Source organism: Phragmites australis, chromosome 2, assembly GCF_958298935.1.
Source record: "Phragmites australis chromosome 2, lpPhrAust1.1, whole genome shotgun sequence".
Classification (NCBI taxonomy): Eukaryota; Viridiplantae; Streptophyta; class Magnoliopsida; order Poales; family Poaceae; genus Phragmites; species Phragmites australis.
In genome coordinates this window covers 38,153,109-38,175,276 of record NC_084922.1, presented here as the reverse complement: position 1 = coordinate 38,175,276, position 22,168 = coordinate 38,153,109, and the positions used below count along the sequence as shown (strand labels likewise).

At 50.2% G+C, this 22,168-nt stretch overlaps 2 protein-coding genes across 4 annotated transcripts; one reads left to right on the top strand and one right to left on the bottom strand.

Moving 5' to 3' along the window:
- Window positions 1–149: 149 nt before the first annotated feature.
- LOC133908708 (hexokinase-6) lies at window positions 150–12,478 on the top strand. 3 transcript variants are annotated; one of them, XR_009908255.1, is made up of 10 exons: window positions 150–688; window positions 1,800–1,950; window positions 2,043–2,225; window positions 9,980–10,054; window positions 10,277–10,432; window positions 10,584–10,682; window positions 10,940–11,070; window positions 11,570–11,651; window positions 11,743–12,173; window positions 12,275–12,478. XR_009908255.1 is itself a non-coding variant. In XM_062350833.1 (9 exons), exons 1-9 carry the CDS (start codon window positions 405–407, stop codon window positions 12,088–12,090), a joined length of 1,509 nt encoding a protein of 502 aa, XP_062206817.1. In that variant the 5' UTR covers window positions 150–404; the 3' UTR covers window positions 12,091–12,478. The 3 variants fall into 3 exon arrangements, 2 of the variants coding, with proteins under 2 accessions (XP_062206817.1, XP_062206818.1); XM_062350833.1 differs by having other exon boundaries at window positions 11,743–12,478; XM_062350834.1 differs by lacking the exons at window positions 11,570–11,651; window positions 12,275–12,478 and having other exon boundaries at window positions 153–688; window positions 11,743–12,000.
- On the bottom strand, window positions 12,404–16,397 carry LOC133908707 (receptor-like protein kinase HSL1). The gene is made up of 2 exons (XM_062350832.1): window positions 13,337–16,397; window positions 12,404–13,189 (listed from the first exon to the last, which is right to left on the bottom strand). The coding sequence occupies exons 1-2, from the start codon at window positions 15,963–15,965 to the stop codon at window positions 12,732–12,734; spliced, it is 3,087 nt and encodes a 1,028-aa protein (XP_062206816.1). The 5' UTR covers window positions 15,966–16,397; the 3' UTR covers window positions 12,404–12,731.
- Window positions 16,398–22,168: the final 5,771 nt, after the last annotated feature.

Below are 22,168 nucleotides of genomic sequence, written 5' to 3'. Positions count from 1 at the left end.
CCGTTAATTTGTCGAGACTTTTGACATTTGAAACCTCACCAAATACCTCTTATTACGACCCGCACCACTTGGATCCATGAACCCAGGCATGGAATGCGCCATCCCTTATCCCGAGAGGGTGATCCAGCCCGTCCATTTCCACGACAACTCAATCGGACGAAGGGGAATTTATTAGCTTGGAAAACGCCCGACTCGTGGCTCTCGTCCGGTCGTCCCGTCCCGCTCCCACGCAAGCGGAGAAAGAGCTGGAGAGAGAGGAGAGGAGAGAAGAGGGGAGAGAGACGGAAGGCTGCCCGCTGCCGTGGCGTAGCTCAGGACCCGGAGGCCGAGCTTGGCCAGTGTTCGCGCGGGCACGCGGCTCGATTGGGAGGCGAGGGGTTCGGTGAGAGGTGAGAGGGCGCGCGATGGGGAAGGGGGCGGTCGTGGGGACGGTGGTGGTGGTGTGCGCCGCGGCCGCCGCGGCGGTGGTGGTTTCGCGGAGGAGGAGGAGGCGGCTGGAGGCGGAGGACGAGAGGAAGAGGAAGGCCGCCGCTGTGATCGAGGAGGTGGAGCAGAGGTTCTCGACGCCCACGGCGCTGCTGCGCGGTATCGCTGACGCCATGGTTGAGGAGATGGAACGCGGGCTGCGCGCCGACCCCCACGCCCCGCTCAAGATGGTCATCAGCTATGTCGACAACCTCCCCACCGGGTAAGGGCTCGGCTGTGACCAGAGAGTCGCTTGTTCTTTTGCGCGCGTTTTAGGCGAATGAATTGATTGGAAAATTGCGGTCTTCCGTTGGGTTATTCTGGTCTTGATTCAGTGGAAATGTGGGATCGTTCCAGATTGGATACGTGCCATTTGATATTGGAAAGGCCTTGCTTTGACGTGGTTTGGAGCGGAATCAGGGGGAGGCTGGGTTGTGTTTGATCCTGTTGCGGTCTTGTTGATTCTGGTAGAAGGGCAAGACCTTTTGTTTCTCCTCTGTGGAGTTTTGGTTCGTGGGCGCATTCACAATTCGTGTGGTACCTTGGACATCACACCGTCGCTGGATCGATGGTGGTGTGGGAGTAAAAGATGATTGTAACACGTTGGCATGTTGCTGGGTACTCGTCTACAGTATTCGTTCCGAGTGTAAGTTTGTCGCTGGTACCGCGAGGCCACCCAGGTGAACATAATTTATGCAATGAACAGTTATGGGTTCGATGTTTGTCAGTCCTACAGATCATTCCATAATTGCTCTGATTTGTGTCATAGATTATCGCATGTCACGTTGTCTTATTTAAATAAATCAAATATTCGTACGCTGGACTCGCCTTCATGAATCATGGTATATTCCTTTTCACATCATGGCTAATCCCCAAAGTAATACTTAATATTAGCATTATCATTTTTCTACTGCCTCTGTTACATATACTTGGCACTGTTGTAAACATGTAGTCAACCTTTCTAATCTTTGACCAATAGTATTTATCTATAAAGTTATTGATCACATGAAAGTTTTATTGTTGGATCTGTCATATAGATATACTTCGATAATGATATACTTTCTTAGGTATATATTGCTTTAAAAAAAATTACAGTCAGTTACATTTTGGAGATTGCGAAAAGTCAGTAGCGCCAACTATGTTTGAAAGGAGGACATTCCATGAAAATACTTTGAGATAGAAAAGGTTGTTAAAAGACATGTTTTAGCCATCAGCTTTTTGGTATACCCATACACATGCCTTAAAATGTAACATCTGTCTCCTGCTTCATGAAATCTTTCTTTATGGTTTCCACAGAAAATATATTTTGTTTAATGATGTATTTCATTCTGCAGGGATGAGCATGGACTGTTTTATGCACTGGATCTTGGTGGGACCAACTTTCGTGTCATACGGGTTCAACTTGGAGGAAGGGAGAAGCGTGTTGTGAAGCAACAATACGAAGAGGTCTCCATTCCCCCTCACTTGATGGTTGGGACTTCCACGGTGAGTGCTTCCAGTGTCTCTTTTCAAGTCTCCTGCATCAGCACAATTTCCTTTTGCAGATTTTACTGACATTTTTTAGAGGATGAATACAGGAACTGTTTGATTTCATTGCTGCTGAGTTGGAAAAATTCGTCCGGACTGAAGGAAAAGATTTCCACCTACCAGAGGGCAGGCAGAGAGAACTGGGTTTCACCTTTTCTTTCCCTGTGCACCAAACATCAATATCATCGGGCACTCTAATTAAGTGGACCAAGGGCTTTTCCATCAATGGCACGGTAAAAGCAAGATGACTTTTCACACTTTGTTGACTACATTACTTATTTATAGTTCTAGTGCCTTGATCAGAAGCTAGCTTTCGTTCTAAGATATGATTTCTCGATCATTTTGTCCCGAAATGAAGCGTGTCTAGTGGCCCGTGTGGCGGCCACGGGCAACGACTCGCCGCCCTTCCTCCCGCCCGTCGCCTCCCCTTCCTTCCGTCTGCCCTAACTCCCAGTCGCCGCCAGCCCTCCTCCATGCCCAGCACCCTCTGCCCCCTCGCCGCCGCTCCACGCAATCGTCCCTCTCGCTGTCCACCACGCTCTCGTTCGCCGCTTGGCCCCAGACCGCAGCAACGCCCGCCTCTGCCCCCGCCTTCATCCCTACCACCACTACTCCCCCTCCCACCCCTTCTTCCGGATTCGGACCGCCCCAACGTGGAGCTTCTCCACCTCCACCCGCCTCTCCCATCATCGCTTTTGGTCGTGCTCCCTCTTCCAGCTTTCTCGGGCGACCTGGACCTCCTCAGCTTGGGGACCGGTTCTCTCACCCCTTTCCGTTGTTCTTGGCCTGGAATCCTCTTCCAGTCCGCCATTCTCCATGATTTCCTCTCCACTGTCTTCTCCTCCCCATCCCCTTCGGTTGTCTCGGCTCATGTCTGGATTGCCCATGGTCTATCGTTGGACGCCGTCAACTCTTGCTTCGTCCAAAATGTGTTGTCCTTCTGGTTCAGCTTCCCGGATGACCATGGCGAGGTGATGCGGATTGAATACGAGCCGTTCAGAGCGTCGGTGGCCAACCAAAATGTCGCCACCATCCTCGTCATGCGCGACGCTTTCGCCGCCAGTGCCACCCTGTTCTACATATTCCTCGTCGTCGAGCCCGCACGTGCAAAGAAGCAAAGTTTCAAAATTGGAGGGCGCGGTGGGAGATGGCCGGTCCTACCTGTGGGACCCTTGCTTTGGCTCCCTTTGGTCGGCCCAGCGACGGCTATGCATGTCCCGTCAACGCAGACGGCTCAACCAGTGCCTCCCGGTTGCGGCGGGTGTGCAACCTGTCCTCCGGCGTGGGCACGCGTCATGGCAAGGACTCTTCCACCGCTGCAGCTCATTGCTCGCCTGGGACTGCTGTCCCCCTGTCCATGACTGCTCTCTCTACCCCTTCTCGGCCTTCCTGTTCTTAGGCCGATGCAGCCTCCTCCCCAGCTACTCCGCCCCATTCCTCCCATTAAATCTCCACCATGTCTTGTACCTTCCTCCTCCTCCCCGGTGAAGCGTTGCTTTCACTGCCTCGGGCTAGACCATCTTGTCGGGGACTGCATGGATCGCGTTCGCTGTCGGCTGTGTGGCTCCTCCGGTCATTGAGGACCACGCTATCGACTAGCCGCCTCAATGCCGAGCGTCTTGTTGCAAGCCTCTCCCTCCCCGCTCCACTCACCCTCCTTCCCTCCCCCCATTCAGCCCCATCATCGCCTCCCCAGCTCCAATCCTCACCTCCACCCACACCACCTCAAATGTTGTCCACCTCGGTCGTCGCTCTGTCCGCCCACGGTCTTCCGCCTCCCCCTTCGCTCCTGTTGAATCACTTCCCTGCTGTCTCCGAGCCCTCACCTCCGCCCTCCCCGGTTTCACCTGGCGCACCTGTCCCAGGCGGTGGGCGTTCAGACCAGACCACAGACGACTCACCTCCGACAGACTCCGACGAAGACTGCTTCAGGCCCGGCCACAAGGAAGTTTTCATGCCGCCCGTGCGCATGGAGGACTTCCATTGTTTCACCTTTACTTATGTTGAGCCGGTCTTCGCCTCGAGGGCTGCTGTCATCCGTCAGGCCCTCTCCCCTGGCAACATCCACCATGGACACTGCCACTGGGTTCTCTCGTCCGGCAGGGGCGCTGCGCTGGTCCCCTTCGACTCTCATGCTGCTAGAGAGTTCTTGTGTGCTGATGACCCCATGTGCGTCTTGGAGCACACCATCACCTTCAAACGCCATGAGGAGGCCGACAATCGCTTCTAGTTCCAACACTTTGGCTTCATTGACCTCGCCCTCAAGGACTTCCCTATAGAGCACTGGAGCCAGAACCACGTGCACGTGGCTCTCAGCGTGATGGGAAACTTGTTGCACGTGTTTCACGTGTCGCTGACCGGTGCGGACTACACCGCCGTCCTCGTCACAGCGTGCTTCGAGTGCTACATGGACATCCCGAGGGAGTTTCTCATCAAGAACTCAGACGACGTCGGCTCTATCGCCCTTGTTCGGCGCATCTGTAGGTGAGGGGAAGGCAGCAACATGCCTTCCACTCCGTCGCCTCCGCACAACCCTCCTGGCCAAGGCGGTCATGGGGTTGGTGCACTCGACTTCGACGCCAACAGCGCTCCGTTTCAAGGCGGCCTTGGGGGTGGCGCGCTCAACCTTGATGCGCCACCAGACGTTCAGGCTCTATCGCCAAGCGCCCCTGGAGTCACGCCTGCGGCGGGTGGTGGTGGCGTCGTGGTGGCAGGTCCTTTGGCCTCGGCAAACCTCCCAAGTGGCATGGACCTCACTGTCCTCATCCACTGCCACTGCACCCCAGACTTGGACCGCTCCAAGTGTGAACCGACCTTGGTCGTGATCTTGCAACGACCCTTCCCCCTCCCGGTCAGCTTCCAGACATGACCTCGGTATGGAACGTCCACATCTTCCTCCTTGGCCCGAACGGTGAGGCGGCCTTCTTCCGAGTGCCCCAGATGGCTCAAGCTCCGACCTCGACCGGCCCACTCGGCCTTCTGATGGTGAACCTGCTCTTCGGTTCGGTCGGGACCATTCTGAATGTGGCCCTGGCTTTTGGATGACATCAAGAGATCTCCTGCGCGGTCCTCACCGAGCCTGAGCTGTGCGTTGCAGACGTTGTGTTTAGCGTGGTGGCCTCGTGCGTCCTCAACTACTTGGCTCTTGTGCGCCTGCCGGGTGCTTTCGTGCCGGCCTGCGCAGAGATGGCCACGCCATGCAAGGGCACCGGTGCAGCTGTTGCACGGTCAACAGTGACCTGCCTTCAACAACGAATCTGGTGCCTTCTCTGGCCCCCCTATGCACTGCAAGCGTCGGGCCTTTCCTCCTGCTTGTCGCGCGAGCAAAAGGCTTGAACAGAGGGCCAGCCAGGACTTCAAATCGATGATCGCGAAGGCTTTAGAACTCAAAGCGAAGCAGCTCTGGGATGCGCCCGCCTCTCCACCACCTCTTTTCTCCGCCCAGCAGCTGCATGCCCTAGGTACCGGCTGCAGGTTGGACAAGAAGCAACTTCTCCAGCTGGCTGCTGCATCCACCTTGGTGCCTTCTCATGCGCCATGAAGCCGGCCCCTCAGCCTGTCCTCATCATGAGTACCAGTGCTCAGTGCATCCCTCTCTGATGTTCTTCTGCTATGCGACGCTGAGACGCCTGCTTTTGGTTGTGTTGATGTAAATAGCCAGGCTACTTGCATCGTCCCTTGTTACCCACCCCCTGGCTGCCAACCACCCTTATCCATAGTTGCTTTAGCTCAGGTTGCGTGCTATAGCTTTGATCTCTCTGGTGCTTGCAACTTGTTCAATGGAGCCTGCTAGCTTGAAAAAACTAAATATGTGCAGCTGAAATGTTAGAGGGCTAGGTGATGTAGACAAGTGCCGAGATGTGAAATCCAATCTTGTGGATCATCGTTACCTCCACTTTATCTGTCTCCAGGAAACCAAACTTGCGGACGTTCCCGCCCTGAAGGCCGCCACTTTCCTCCCACCCGTGTTCTATTCCTGTAGATATAAATGTTTGACCAGTGCTTCCGGGGGTTTACTCATGACTTGGCCACAACACACTATCCGGCGACATCTCGCACCTTGAGCTCGTCTACACCTTGACCTCGTCCTTTGAGTCGGTCGTGGACGACCTCCGTTTCACTGTCACCAATGTTTATGGCCCGTGCCAAGATGCCCATCGAGACCGTTTCCTCTCTGAGCTAAGACATATGAGCTCTGTTATCAACGGCCCGTGGATGCTGTTAGGAGATTTCAACATCGCTAGGTTCGTAGAGGATAGAAACAATGACAACTTCTCTGTTCCCACTGTTGACTCCTTCAATGCCGTTGTCGATGAGCTTCTCCTTCATGAATTACCTCTGTTGGACCGTAGGTTTACCTGGTCCAACAACCGGCAAACCCAACTCTTGTTCGCCTGGACTGGGCTTTCATCAACACCAATTGGGGTCAGCTGCTCTTCAACTCTACCTTGACCTCTATGGTTCGGACCACCTCCGACCATGTCCCCCTGCTGGTGACGACCACCTCCACTCCCCCTGTCTCTCAAGTCTTCAGATATGAGCGTATATGGTCTGGGAGCGAAGACTACAGAGAACTGGTGCACCAAGTCCGGGGTGCGAAGGTCAACCAAATCGCATGTGCCCCCAAACGCCTCTCTAAAAAGCTCAAATGGGTCCGAGCTGGATCAAAAAAGTGGGCCAGACGTCGTAAACGCCCTAGTGACATCGTCTACGCTTGCAAACAAGTTATCTCCCTTCTAGACGTGGTGGAAGAATTGCAGCCCCTCAGCCAGGCCGAGTCGCTTCTTAGGGATTTGGTCAAGGAACAATTATCAAATCAGTACAAGAATCTCTCTATCTATTGGCATCAATGCTGTCACTTCAAGCTTTGCAAGCTCAGCGATGACAATACAGGCTTTTTCCACACCAGTGCCTCGGCTAGACTGCGGAAAAACCAGATCAAAGTCATCCATGACCAGGGTGTGCCGGTCTTTAGCCATTATGGGAAGGAAAAGATCCTAGGCAATTTTTACTCCTCGCTTCTAGGGACCTCTTCGCAAACCCACTGGGACTTCGGCCTCTCCGAGCTTTACCCAGATATGAGCTCCCTTGACCATCTGCATGCTCCTTTCTCAGATGAAGAAATCTCCCAGTCCTTGTGGCATATGCGAGTGGACAACAGCCCTGGCCCGGATGGCTTCAGCTCAGGTTTCTCTAAATCCTTTTGGGCACTGGTCATGGATGACATCAGGTACATGTTTGATGAATTCCACGCAGGGATTGCTAATCTGGAAAGCGTCAATCAATCCTACATGGTTCTTCTTCCAAAGAAAGATGACGTGACCACTCCTGATGGTTTTCGTCCTATCTCGCTGCAGAACTTGGCTTTCACGACTCGCCTGCAATCAATAATCATGCCCCTCCTACCTGACTCCCAGACCGGATTTATCAAAGGACGCAACATCACCGAGAGCTTCATCCTTGCTGCGGAGCTTGTCCAATGTTGTCAGAAGTGAAGGGTACCCACCGTTGCCCTCAAGTTATATTTCAGAAAGGCCTTCGACTCCGTTGAATGGTCCGCGCTTGATCTGATCCTCAAAAGTCGTGGCTTCGGCGACCTGCTGGTGGGTCCGTCACTTGTTGGAAACAGGTTGAACTGCCATCCTCTTGAATGGTGTTCCTGGGAGGTGGCTCCAATGCAAATGGGGACTGCGCCAGGGTGACCCCCTCTCTCCATATCTCTTCCTCATTGTCGCTGATGTGTTGTAGCGACTGACGACGACGGATGGCTCCATTTGGCACCCTCTCCTGCCCGACCACCCTTGTCCCATCATCCAATATGCGGATGACACTCTGATCCTGCTGCCAGCTGACCTTGTGCAATTGCAGACCCTGAGGACAATTTTGATCCACTTTAGTGCAGCCACTGGACTGCAGATAAACTACCAAAAGAGTACCTTTGTTCCGATACACGTCATAGGTGATGAGTGTGAGGAACTTGTTGCTATCCTTGGATGCACTGTATCGATCTTCCCGGAAACCTACCTGGGATTGCCTCTCTATGAGAAGAAACTGCCTACTGCGTCCCTTGACTACTTGGATGTCAAGGTTCAACATCAGATCCCGGCATAGCGAACTCGGTTTCTAACGTATGGGGGGTGGCTGACTTTGACGGACGTTGTCCTCTCAACCCTTCCTACCTATGCAATGGCTGTCTTCGAGCTCGCAAAATCAACTGTAGTGAAGATTGACAAACCGTGTCGGGCTATGTTCTGGAAGGGAGCAAGTGCTTGCAACGGTGGCTATTGCTAGGTGGCTTGGGCCTCAGCTTGCTACCTAAAAGAAGACGGTGGCCTGGGCCTCAAGGATCTTCACTCCCAGAACCTTAGTTTGCTGCTCAAGTTCCTACATAAGCTCTTCCTAGGGAGGACACGCCCTGGTCTCGGTGGGTCATCCAACATTACAACCCTTTCCACACCGGGTTCCGCTCGTCGTTGACATACACGCCTTGCTAGAACACCCTTGCGCGCCTCATGCCTCTCTACATGGCAATCACTTCTGTTGAGATGGGGGACGACAAAACCATCTTCTTCTGGTACGATGATTGGACCTCCCTAGGACCCCTCCATCGGGCCCTTCCCGCTGCCTTCTCACACTGCAAGCTAAAGACATCCTGGTAGCTGAGGCACTAGCGGGCGGCACTCTCAACCTAGAACTCTAGCCTTGTCTCACAATCTTTGCCAGGGCGGACCTCGAAATGCTAAATGGTAATTTGGCCACCCTGTCTTTGAGAGACAACCCTAATGTCAGATGGATGAAAGGTGCAGAAGCACCGGGTTTCAAGATAGCCCTGACCTACAGGATGATCTACCCCCCAGGACAAGACACACGTCTCCAGGAGTTTAATTGGGACAATGTTGCTCTTAAGAAAGTCCAAATCTTTTTCTGGATTCTTCGACATGGTAACACCCGAACCAAGGCTTTCCTCCACTCGGTTGGCGTCGTCCCGATTCCTTTTTGCCCCTACTACCCCTCTACCCCATAAACTATTGACCACCTCTTCGTTTCCTGTCCTGGGATTACCGAACTATGGACTCACGTGATGTCTGGTGTTGGGCCCGTAAGCTCCCTGGATGCCCTCTGCCCCTTGGTGTACTCTGCCTTCAATCAATGGCTCGTGCCTCTCTGCAACACGGTCATCCTCCTGCTGCTCTGGGTCGCCTGGAAACGACGAAATCACATGATCTTCGATGGGATTAAGTTGAACCTCGTGAACACTGTGCTACTGCTTCGCGACCATCTCTGCCTCTGGGTCATTCGGGCCCCCTCTTCGGTCAACATAGATGTCGTGCTGGATTGGTGTGCTACCCTGATAGATGTAATCACCTGATAAGCACCCCCAAACCTCCCTCCCCCCCCCCCCCCCCGGCTTCTTTTGTTCGCCTCCTTGTTGTAACTCCGCCCACCTCTTGGTGGTACCTCTGTATTTTGTATTTTGTATGTCACTTCTTTTTGCAATGAGAAAAAATTCAGTGGGTAACCCCCACCGTTGTTGCCTCAAAAAAAAAAGATCTGGATTTCTCTCCAATCCCTGTCTTTTTCCTGATCATCCAATGTGGTAATTTAGCTTTGCACATTCCATATTCACGAAACCTCTTATTAAATGGATACAAGAGTAGCTTCCAGTGATTCATGCTGCTTTGTTCTGACCTATGGAACTCCCTGCACAAACAACAGGCCAGCAGCCAGCTGCTGTTTAGCGTTGTTCTTTCAGAATATTGCCATGTTATTTTAATGAAAAGTGCAATACTACTGTGAACTATTTTGGTGCTTCATATGTGTATGCTTTTTTGTTTGACCTATTTCTGATCATATTCATAAAGAATTAAAGATTACTCCTTAAGTGATAAAAGGGATCTATGTTTCTCAGGATTCATGATGTCAGTGTCAACTGTCAAGTATCCAACATTGAATATGGTATTGATTTTATCGATTCATATGAGCTCAGGTTGGGGAAGATGTTGTCGCTGAATTGAGTAGGGCTATGGAGAGGCAGGGTCTTGATATGAAAGTTACAGCTCTGGTAAGTAAATTCATTTGTTAATTGATATATATTAGCATCTCAAGTATTAGCATGTCCAGCTGTTGCGTGTATAACACAGACATTGCCCTTTCCTTATGCATTCTTATACTGGTTTTGGTTTTTTAAGATGCTTTGTGTTGATGGAAAGTAAAGTTTTGGACACATACTACAGGGAAATACTTTCAAACATCGTGTAAAGTGACAACTAACATTTTTGCACAGGTTAATGATACTGTAGGCACATTGGCCGGCGGGAGATATGTCGATAATGACGTTGTTGCTCCTGTAATATTGGGCACTGGCACGAATGCAGCTTATGTGGAGCATGTAAATGCAATTCCAAAATGGAACGGGCTGCTACCTAGATCGGGGAATATGGTTAGTGTCCGACTTCCTTCGCATGCTTGGAATATTACGGGTCTTTGGACCTTGTCAGATTGTATGCATCCAATGTAAGTCTGTAGTTTTTGTGTTTTATGATTTTCAACCAGATAATAATATTGCATTTGGTCTTTTCGCTATGCTGCAGGTAATCAACATGGAATGGGGAAACTTCAGGTCAGATAATCTTCCTCATTCAGAGTATGATACTGCCCTGGATTTTGAAAGTTTGAACCCTGGCGAGCAGGTATGTCTATTTAACCTACTAGTCCATCGACCTGTGCGCCTGCATAGGCTAGAAATATTTTTTTAAAATACATAAATAATATATCTTCATGAAATGCCTATGATTTAGTATTTAGAGGTGACTGATGTACCACCCAAGCTACATGTAGCTTTGCCCCACCTATCAATATAAAAGCAACTGACAAATAGCGAAACTTTTTATCTATTTGTTCTAACTATATTTGGTTGTTGAACAGAACTTTTGTATTCTTTCCTCAGGTATATGAAAAAATGATTTCTGGAATGTATCTTGGAGAAATTGTGCGAAGGATTCTGCTGAAATTGGCTCATGACGCTTCATTGTTTGGGGATGTTGTTCCTCCAAAATTGGAACAACTATTTATACTGAGGTGCACCTTTATGTTTTATCCATCGATCATCTAGCTTTTGGTGTAATTTCCCACTTTTTGGGTCACAGAATGAAGCCACCCTATTTGGAGAGACAGCTCTCACTCCACCCCAGAATATAATCAGCGATTTAGCAAATCATGAGAAATTGTCAATACGACAGAGGTGCCTTTGGGATTATTGAGCTTTGTAGTCTCCGACGGCCTGACCTATAAAATTCACGGCTGACCTCTCCCAAAATAATGAGAAAAGAAATTGAAAATCTTGTGCCACTGCCCATCTGCACCCTTAAAATCATACCCATAGGCTAATCTAAGGAATAACCAAAGAAGTGGCAATTGTGATTGTGTTTTTGTTAGTTGGAAAATATCTAATTGCAGAAAACCCTCAGTTATGTATGATAGATCACACTGCCAACAAACTTGTGAAACAGAATTCGGCAGTAAGTCCTGTGTAACAACAAAAGCCTTTTCCAATGAAGTTGCGGTTGTGATATTGCAGAACGCCGGATATGTCGGCCATGCATCATGACACCTCACATGATCTCAAACACCTGGGGGCTAAGCTGAAGGATATTCTGGGGGTATGATGATGCAAATTTTCAAAAGAGGGTGTTAAATGTTTTCTTCAAGAACTATTGATTCCTTATGTGTTATTCTTGAACTTATTTTTAGGTTCCTGATACTTCCCTCGAAGCAAGATACATTACTCTTCATGTATGCGACCTTGTCGCAGAGAGAGGTGCACGCCTGGCTGCTGCTGGTATATATGGCATTCTAAAGAAGCTCGGCAAGGACAAAGTGCCAAGTGATGGTAGTCAAAAGCAAAGGACTGTCATTGCTATGGATGGTGGCTTATACGAGCATTACACGAAGTTCAGCGCCTGCCTAGAAGCGACGCTTGCGGGCCTGCTCGGGGAGGAGGCTGCCTCGTCTGTGGTTGTCAAATTGGCCAACGATGGCTCAGGAATGGGAGCTGTACTTCTTGCAGCCTCACACTCCCAGTATGCTGAAGCTGAATAGTCCTAGCCTCCTTGGAGCTCGAGGGACTAAGCTCCGAGTATAACCTTTTGTTTTCCTTCTTATTTCCCGCCTTCAGTCGAGAGGTCCTCCCGTGCGATTCGCATCTCCTATTGCTATTCTGCAGACGCATAATTGAGTGCCTATGCAGAGGGATATAGCTAGTATATGGCCAATGAGTTTGGAGATATCACATGAAACAAGCGTTAGCAACTGCAGAGAAGTTGAAGAGGAGGTTTGAATGAAGCCGTTCCTTTCCTGCCATTTCTTTTTCCCTTTCCCTTAGGTTTGTATCATGATACATGATGCGATATCGCAAACCAACCAGTGCTTATTTGTGTAATCTTAATCTTTCAGAATAAAGAGCGGATACAACCTTACTATTCTTGAATGGATGTGCAGAGCTCCTGCCTTTGTTTTGGAAAAAAAAAATCGTAACATTTACTATTTCTTCTGTTTGATTGGTCTAATGCCATAAACCCTTCTGTAAGCCTGTACCTAGTGTAGAGTCAAGGTCATGGTGACAAGTTGGGATGCATAATTCTCTGCTGTACTCTGCTAAAATGTACTCACTAAAGTATCACTATATCTGTTGACTGACGCTGTCCTAACTTGCTTGCATGTGGAATGGTCGGCTCCTTTCTTCAGACAATGCTGTCGAAGTCGCTATTCTCTTCCATGCCAATTTCTGTGCCGTTCGAAAGCTGTTTCCGGCGGCTGCCTCGCTGAGGCGGCAGGAGCGGAGCCACTTCATACACCGGGGCGTGCTCTGTTTTGCTTTTCTGGTGCGTCTGCTCGCTGCACTTGAGCAAGATCTGCAGCACGTCCTTCATGGTTGGCCGCGACGACGGCGAATCGCCGGTGCACATCACACCTAGCCTGAACACGGCCTCGATCTCATCAGAGTACCCTGCGTACCTGATGCTCTTGTCTGTGGCATCGGAGATGCTTCCCCCTGATTGGTAGTGGTGCCGTGCCCACTCTGCCAGGCAGCCGTGCTCGCCGCCGCTGTTGGCCTCCTTGCCGGTGGTGAGCTCCAAGAGCACGACGCCGAAGCTGTAGACGTCTACCTTCTCGTTCACCTTCTTTGAGTAAGCACACTCTGCAGAAAAAGCACGAATGATCCAATATAAGGTCCGGCAACACGAGAACTTGTGACATTTGCTACAGTTCTACTACCCAAGTTACTGTACACAATCCGGCAAAATGGGCCTGAAATCGACCGGAAGTAGCAAGTAGAGATTATTACCGGGAGCCATGTAGCCAAACGACCCGGCGATGGCGGACATCGTTTCAGGCGCCCCAGCCCGCACCAGCATCCTTGCCAGCCCGAAGTCGGCGACCTTGGCCCGGAACTCTGAGTCCAGCAAGATGTTGCTCGTCTTGACGTCGCGATGGACGATGGGCGGTGTGCACTCGTGGTGCATGTAGCACAACCCCTGCGCGGCCCCGACGGCCACTCTGAGCCTCGTCGGCCAGTCCAAGGGCGTGCGCCGCACAGATCTGACCCTCGCCATGGGGTGCCCTACGCCGGCGCCGAGGGCGTCACCGTGGATCCACTTGTCCAGGCTGCCGTTGTCCATGTAGTCGTACACGAGGAGCTTGGACTCGGCGCCGGAGAGGCAGCAGAGCAGCCTGACAATGTTGTTGTGCCGGACGTTGCCGAGGATGCTCGCCTCCGACTCGAACTCGCGCTCCAACTTCTCGTCCACGGTCCCAGCGGTTCGTATCTGCTTTACGGCCACCGCGCCGGCGCTGCCGTTGCGCCGGTTGGTGTAGGTGACGCGGTACACGCGCCCCGAGCCGCCGCGGCCGATGAGGTTCTCCTCCATCAGCCCCCGGACTATGGCCGCCTCCCCGAAGTCCAGAGCTTGGAAAGGCGTGATCTTCCAGTCGTCCTGCTTCGCGAGGCGCCGCCGTTTCTTGATGTCGCGGACGACGAAGAAGGCGAAGGCCGCAGCGATGAGGAGGAGCGCGGCGCCCGCGGCCAGGAGGCCCGTGCGGAGCGCATGCGAAACGCCTCCGGAAGAAGCGGCGCCGGCTTGTGACCCCGCGGCGCAGGACCTTACGCCGGTGAGGTAGCCGGATCCCGAAGCGGCGGTGCAGAGGCTGGGGTTGTCGAGGAAGCTGCGGTCGTAGGCCGCGATGGCGAGCCCGGCCGGGACCTCACCGCTGAGCTGGTTGGAGGACAGGTTGAGGGAGTTGAGGTTCGGCTTTACAAGCGCCGGCGGTATGTCGCCGGAGAGCTTGTTTGACGACAGGTCAAGGACGCTGAGCACCGGCATGGCGCCCAACTCAGCAGGTATCTCGCCTGTGAGCCGGTTCCGGCTCATGTTCATCTGCGTCAGCTGCCTTAGCTTAGCAACGCTTCTCGGGATCCCGCCAGAGATTTGGTTACCGGACAGATCCAGTGTCTGCAGCAGCGGCATGCCGTCGCCAAGACTCGCTGGTATCTCGCCGGAAAACTGGTTGTTCCCGGCGGTGAACACCTGGAGCGCAACAGCCGCTGCCGGAACGCTGCCGCCAAACTGGTTGTTCTCTATGTGTAACATATAAAGTCTGTAGTACATCGTCGCCGGGAGGCTCCCACTGAGCCGGTTATTCCTTAGGAGCACGTATTGAAGCTGCGTCGCCGTCCACAGAGCCACTGGCACCTCACCGGAGAGCTGGTTACTGTCTAGCTGCAGGTCGTTGAGAGTGGAGCAGTTGGCAAGGCCTGCCGGGATGGAGCCGTTCAAGCGGTTGCGTGAGGCGGTGAGCGACTTGAACTGACCTCCGTCGCACAGCCCCTCCGGGATTGCGCCGGTGAGCTCGTTGTCATCAGCCTCAATATAAGACAAGTTCTTCGAGTGCTTCCCGAGCTCCGGCGGGAGCGTACCGTTAAGCCTGTTAATGTTCAGCCTCAATAACGTCAGTGACGGCAATCGACCGATGCTCGCAGGTATCTCGCCGGAGAAATTGTTCTGGAAGAGGCACAATGTTGTGAGGTTCTCCAGGCTCCCGAACACTTCCGGGATGACTCCTGTAAGCTTGTTCATCGAGACGTCGATTATTGTCATGCTCATCGCGGCAAAGCCATCAACCACCACGTCGCCGGTGAGGTTGTTCATGTAGAATTGCAATCGTTGCAACTTCTTGAGGCTCCAAACAAAGCTCGGGAAGTCGCCGACGAGGTTGCACTGCGCCACCCAGAGGTCGACTAGGTTGGTCAGGTTCTTGAACGACGCAGGCAGCTCGCCTGCGTCGAACCAGTTTGTCCCCAGCCACAATGTCTGAAGGCTCGTCAGCTCGCCGAGCTCGGATGGGATGGTGCCGGCGAAGCGGTTGGTGTCCAGCGCGAGATACTGGAGATTCCGGAGGCTGGAGAGCGACGCGGGGATGGTGCCGTTGAATGTGTTGTTGCTGAGGACCAGCGTGGTCAGGTTCGCTCCGAGGCCGCGGCCAATGTCCGCTGGGAGCTTCCCAACGAGGTGATTCTGCGACAGGTCAAGGTACTGTAGCGACGCGCAGCGGTATAGGGAGGTCGGGAACGCGCCGGAGATACTGTTGTTGTAGACGCTGAGGTACGTGAGGCTGGAGAGCCTGCCGACGGCGTCCGGGAATGGGCCCGCGACATTGGCGCTTGGGAGGGAGAGATTCGTGACGCGCCCGGCCGTGTCGCACCCCACGTAGGGCCACGCGCAGTGCGCTCCCGCGGCCGAAGCGTTCCATGCCGCGAGCACCGGCGGGTCGCCCCACGCGCGCTTGATCTGGAGCAGCAGCTGCGCCTCGTCCGCCGGTTGGGACTGCGCGGCCGCGCGGCGCAGGAGGCAGCAGGGCAGCACGAGCACGAGCAGGAGGAGGCAGGCGGACGCGCACGCGCGGCGCGGTGTTGCCATGTCTCGGCCGGTCTCGTGGTGTGGCGTGGCCGCGTGGGTGGGTGTGCCCCGCCGCCGTGGTGTGCGCGGGAAAGAGGGGAAGGAGTTCGGTTTGTTTCGGTAAGCAAATGCGGCGGGAAAGGTGTGGTTCTTGTATGCTTCATCTACCGTTGATTGCTACTGTCCCGTTCTGTTTGCTGCGTGGATTTTGGTGGCTAGGTGCTTGCTGCGAAGCTTCAAACTGCCCGGATTAGTGTTCGAGAAAAGGAAAATGGCTGGACTAAGCACGTTGTTTTCTTTGGATTTGGAGTGATTAGGACGGAACGGCTTTGTGTTGCAGGGAATGCTCGGCGTACAGGCTGGTTAGTGGAAGACCGCACTTAGCTGGGTCTTTGCTCTAGAAGTCCGAAGTTTAAACTATGAGCAGTACTGGCCTGATGCCAATTAATCATTTTGTATGCATCCTAAGTTCAGATTCATGAAAACGAGAAACTTCTCGATGAGTGTGAACGTAAAGCGATTTCAGTTGACAGCTTCCATGCTGGAGTTTCACGGCAAGGTTTTAGGGTTTCATGTTTTTTTGGGAGGGGGAGAGGGTTAGAGGAGGTGTTCAAGAGAGACAGGACGGCCAAGTGGAGGAGTCAGACGGGATGGTAAGGTGGTGGTGACACCATTGGTCGCGATTTTGTGGGTTAAGCTAGCACTGGGGTGGGGATGTCACGTTGTGTCGAGTAAGCACGATGAGGATGATGGATATAGATCCAGTGATAGAGTTGTCATCACAGATGGATCGACAGGTGGCTGAAGATTGCCAACAGAGAACGTTGAAGGGGAAGAAACGAACAGGAGATCCAAGATGAAATAGATTGATATTTAGATCGGACGGTCTACGTACGTCGTCCGAAGAAAACAACACTGATTTTTGCAGCGCCCATCATTTTGCTCCCACCGGTTAGATAACGAACATTGGTGGTCGGAGTCGCTTTCCATTCGTGAGAATCTTTATAACAGCCACCCGAGACTAACAACAGTAGGTCCGGTCAAACATGGCGACCGGCCTCGGCGGCTGACCCTCGAGTCGAGTCTATCTGACATGTAGTGGGTTGCCCACATGCATCGCTTACTAGTCAAGCCGGTCATACGGGGAAAAGTCTTGCACAGGGTGCGGTACTGGATAGAGATTGTTTGTTACAGTGCCAGGCTCGAGTTCTAGCCAATTATTCACTTCAAAGATGGAGAAGCAACTAAGAACGGTGGGCGTTGCACGACTGCCGCACGTGTGACCACGTAAAGTGTCCAGGGCCGTCCGGCACGTCTGTGCTCAAAACGTTCGAGAGGACGGCCAACAACCCAGCGACTAACGGCCTCATTGATCGGCGCTAACTCTCCCGTTTGGCCCACTGAAAGCAGCACGTCCTACCCGAGCTGCTGACTGCTTGCTTGTTTGTTCTGCCGTGCGCCGCGCGTGTAATCCAGCACGCCATCCTGACCCAGAGCGTCGTCACCAGTGATGCGGAGGAGGATGGGAAAGGAAGCTGGTGAGAAACCTCGTTGCTCTCATCGGGGAGAAGACTAGTAAGCCCAGACCGGCCCGCAACCGCTGACCGATGACTGGCGTCGCGTGGCGTGCGGGCTGACTCACTCGTCTCGCGTGTTCGTTAGAAATTTCCATCCAGTCTCTTTATTTTGTTCTTTTTTCGATTCCTCTTTTTATTTTCATTCTCTTTATTTTTATTCTCTTCAATAATTTCTCTTCGAAATGATTTGTAAAAGAAAAGAAGAGAATACTTCTAATGACTTTAAAAATTCCTGCATGATAAAAACTATAAAGAGAAATCATTAAAACACTAAAGAGAAAAAAAATTCTTCGTAAAAGATTTTAGACTAACAAAATAAATGAAGAGACTGGATCTTAGCTCGCCTGCATCTAACCAGTTTATCCCCAGCTACAATGTCTGAAGGCTCCACGATTGGAGATGATCTTAGCTCTCCTCCGCGGCCGACCGTCCCTGACTCCCCGTTCGGCTCGAATTCTGGAAGCTCAGCGTCCGTCATGGGGGCGTCATGTACTCGTGTAAGCTGGACTCCGGGCCGATGCGGCGATGCCCAAGTGCTCGATGGCGCCTGCGGGTTACGGCCTGGCCTGTGGCCTCGTGTGGCTTGTACGAGCGGGGCATCTCGCAAGTCTTGACCATGGGAGATTATTGTGGTTGCCCTCGGCATTCGTTGCCTTGTTGCGACTGTGCCCTTGTAGAGAGAAGAAAATCTAGAGGGAACAAGGCCGTCCTTTTCTTGCTGTTCCGTTGTCGTGGCTTCGCTTTTGCGGTGAGAAAATCTAGAGCAAACGTGGGTGCTATCTTTTTCTCTGGATAATTTTTACTAGGTAGTATTATAAAAGTTAAAAAATATTATTGGTATGAGAATGATATGTAGGTTCTGGATTCATATATATCCTCACAGCTGATGGTTTCCAATATAAACATTTTTTTATAGTATCCACCTAATTTTACCTTTTTTTTGTCGTGCATGTTGGTTAGATTGTTGGTTTTCCATATCTTGTTGCAGGAAAGACAAGAGGGGAGTCTGATAGATTGGACTAGAAAGTGGCGCCGTGCTTGGTGGTATACATGTGTCGACCCTCTATTGTTAACGCTAGTGCTGTCAGTCTCATTTGATAATACATATGGTTGGTGATATGTTTTAGAGGAATCATCAATTCGGATTAAATTTGTATGGGGGCTTGATTAGATTTTAATCTATGAGGGATTAGAATCATAATGAATTATAAGTATAGAAGGTCTATTAGCGTGCTCTATGTAAGAGGAGACAGAGGCCGTGAGCGTAGGGATTCCGCTACCCTAAAACCTTGGATGCCACCCCTTCCCAGCCTCCTTGTGAAACTCTAGTCAGGTGCAGTGCTAGTATATTAGCGTACGACGTTCTATCTCTGTACGTGTGGATACTGTGGATGTGTTGCTACTATTGTTGTAGTATTGATCGACGATAAAGACACTAGAAGGAGACGCTCAGTTCGTCACGAGATTGACTATTTCCTCCTTATGAACGTGCACGACTCTTCTTCTGCTGCACTGCGCATTTAGCGGTAACGATCAATGATCCCTTTCTCATATGATTTTCTGATTAAACGCGATAGAGAAATTTTTATATGTTTTAGCGTAGCCTACTCATTTCCTAATATATATCACATGTATTTATTATGTAGTGTAACTAACCTTAGTATTGTTTGGACTGAGAGGCAAGTGCGTTGAACGTGAGGTGGGGATGGGTGGTGCAATTAAGCTGTAAGGCCCCTGAGCTTTCCCCATTCTTCTTGTGCCATCAAGTGGAGACGACTTGCTTGACGTGAAGGGTCGAGAACTCGAGGGGCAGCAAGCTACTCTGGTGCGGCTTGGAGGTGGCGGGTGAGAGGGTGAGGTGGTGGAAGTGAGTGATGGCTTTCCCATGGTGGCCGGCAAGCCATCGCGGCCGGAGATGAGTTGCTACTATCGGTAAACCGCCTTTCCAACATGCGACAGTAGTTTAGATGTACAATTTTTTAAAACGGATAACTATTTTGTAATTTTTTATCTAAGAAATATAAAAATAAAAAAGTTCTCAGAGCAGGCATGATGAATTATGCAATTTGCTCCCATATGAATTGGCACAGGTACAGGACGGTGCCTACCGTTTTCAATTTTGTTTATGAATAAAGAAAGTTGGAAGCCTTGTCCCCGTGGATATCTATTAAAAAATGCGTGCAACCTTGATGGAACCTGATAGAAGACGTTTTAAGTAGTAGTCTGGCTAGGAATTCCTCTTAGAGGTCAGCCATCTTCAACAAATACAAAATTCTTTTAGCTACCTATATCCTTGTGGAATACTTGCAGCCAAGCACACAAATAAATTCATAATAGCTAGCATAAGCAGCTAACACAAGAAAGAGAATCCTTTTAGCTAGCTAAATCCTTCTGCAATGATACATGATAATATGCATGAATTTGCAAAGGACATAGTCGTTAAAAGTGTATTGAGCTGTGTGATCATCAATCTACTACATAGGAAGTGGAGACATAATAAATCGCGGGGGGATACAAGTAGGATAGTACATATTATATCGATGTTCACTGGATATATAGGTTTGAGATATATAACAAAATTCACAACAGATGTAACGGAATGGCAGAACAGCAGCACATGGATCCTCCTAGCCGAACCAGGATCCTGTAACAGAATTACTGTTAGTTAGTTATTTGACTATTTATATAAAATTATGAAAAAGAATATTTTGCTAATAATATAATAACGTTATGATATATGAGCTATATGTATAGTAGCAAATATGTGCTTTAAAGATATGAGTTATTATATGATGTAGCTACTTACTGAATCAAATGGAAGGTATCACACTACATAATTATATCACCATAACTATGACAGATTGATGAATATGGTTTGGTTCGTTCAGCATCTAGAGGACCCTAAAACGGATGGTGCAAAGATCATGCATTCTAACAGATCATAAGAGGGAAACTACGTAGCTATGAACTGTACACAGTATGGGTAAATTTTGGATCATGTCAGTTCATCAGTCGTCATAGAAGAACTTGTCGTCATCGAGAAAGTGTCTCTTAGTAATTGTGATGCAAGAGACTTGGCATGGTATTTGTTGGAGCTGATCAAATTTAGAGTGAACTGCTAAAACATAGTCAAACTACACAAACCTCTTGCTGCATCATAGCCCAAACTAAGATCCTCTTGTACAATTAGCTTCCCATGATGATGGCCCCATTAGCACCAACATTTGCAGCTATGGTCATCAAGGGAGCCTGCAGAAATTCAGGAACCATTGTAGGTTTAGGAGACAAATAACCAAGTGCATGAAGTTACAGAATTAATAAAAGAACCAACTTCAAGGCATTCTTGATAATTTGAACTCCAGTCTTTTCATCCTCATTTGCTGCGCCAATCTGGTCGAGCTCCTTAGTGGCATATAGAAGAGCAACTCCACCACCTGTCAAGACACATGAATCGAAGAGAACATAAAATATATGGTCAGGTTGCAAAATAAGGCAAAATAATAAGAAAGCAAGTAATGAAATAAGCCAAAGCAAGTGGAAATGTAAGATGTGAAGTTACTCAAGAAAATTATGACAACCTGGCACAATACTCTTCTCCACAACAGCCCTTGCAGCATTTAGATCATCTATTACCCTATCATTTGCTCACCAACTTCAGCTTCGCCAGCTCCACCAATCTGCAGTTTAAGTGCATATACTAAAGAGGACTAGAAAATGAACTTCAACCATGCATCAGTTTCGGAAAAAATAACAAACCTCGAGGACAGCAACACCTCCAGATAACTTCGATAGACGCTCTTTAGCAATTTTTTTATCAAACATAGCAGCGCTTTTGCCAATTGATTATCTAAGCTATCAAGGACATTCATATGAAAAACGATGTAATTCCAATTCAAAGAGCTTCCTGCCACTATTATTCAGAACATCTTGAGTTTAGAGACAAAAATGTGATAATTTTTATAGTACATGTTGACACCTCTTGTAATACCTGAAAATTTTCAAACTTCAGAAATTGACAACAGGATGCACCGAGGAGTTTAATTTTGACTTTTGATTCATTGCTCAGATGGACGATCGGAGGCTGCGGATGATCTCATCAAGAAGATTACATTTTGCTATTAAACGTCTTGTTTGGACACTCGGTCCAGTCGTGGCAAGCCTAATAAATTTAGACCGTTGGATGTGAGAGAGAAAAAAAAGTAGATAAGGCCTGGCGAGATCGCCACCACCCGCACTCGCCCGACCGCCCCCGACACCACACTCGCCTAACCCTAGCGCCACCCTGCCAACCTAGCCCGCTGCCCCCACCCGGCTGAGCTCGCCGGGTTTGCCAACCACCGCCCCAGCCGATGTCACGCCTTAATCCATAATGTGTACTTATAGATAACTTGATTCCAAGGATTATGCATTTGGATGTTAGCAAGAATACAGCCACATGGTTAAATAAATTGATGCAAAGCACAATTTGACATACAAATGTGAGCAACTATACTATACCTAAAAGTATCATTCTAAACCATAACCACCAACATAAACATAGATACAATTGAAACCATAATATACATAGATGTGAATAGAATCATGAACAGTACCTGGAGAGGGTGCTCGGGGCCAGGATCAGTGGCCCCCGAGCACTCGGTTCCCCGA

Excerpts from the sequence above, each read along its gene's own strand:
- LOC133908707 (XM_062350832.1), bottom strand. The coding sequence starts at position 15,965 with ATGGCAACACCGCGCCGCGCGTGCGCGTCCGCCTGCCTCCTCCTGCTC. Across the intron at positions 13,190-13,336 it reads GTTTGGCTACATGGCTCCCG|AGTGTGCTTACTCAAAGAAG; the intron begins GTAATAATCTCT and ends CTTTTTCTGCAG.
- LOC133908708 (XM_062350833.1), top strand. The coding sequence starts at position 405 with ATGGGGAAGGGGGCGGTCGTGGGGACGGTGGTGGTGGTGTGCGCCGCG. Across the intron at positions 10,433-10,583 it reads TACCTAGATCGGGGAATATG|GTAATCAACATGGAATGGGG; the intron begins GTTAGTGTCCGA and ends GCTATGCTGCAG. Across the intron at positions 11,071-11,569 it reads GAACAACTATTTATACTGAG|AACGCCGGATATGTCGGCCA; the intron begins GTGCACCTTTAT and ends GTGATATTGCAG.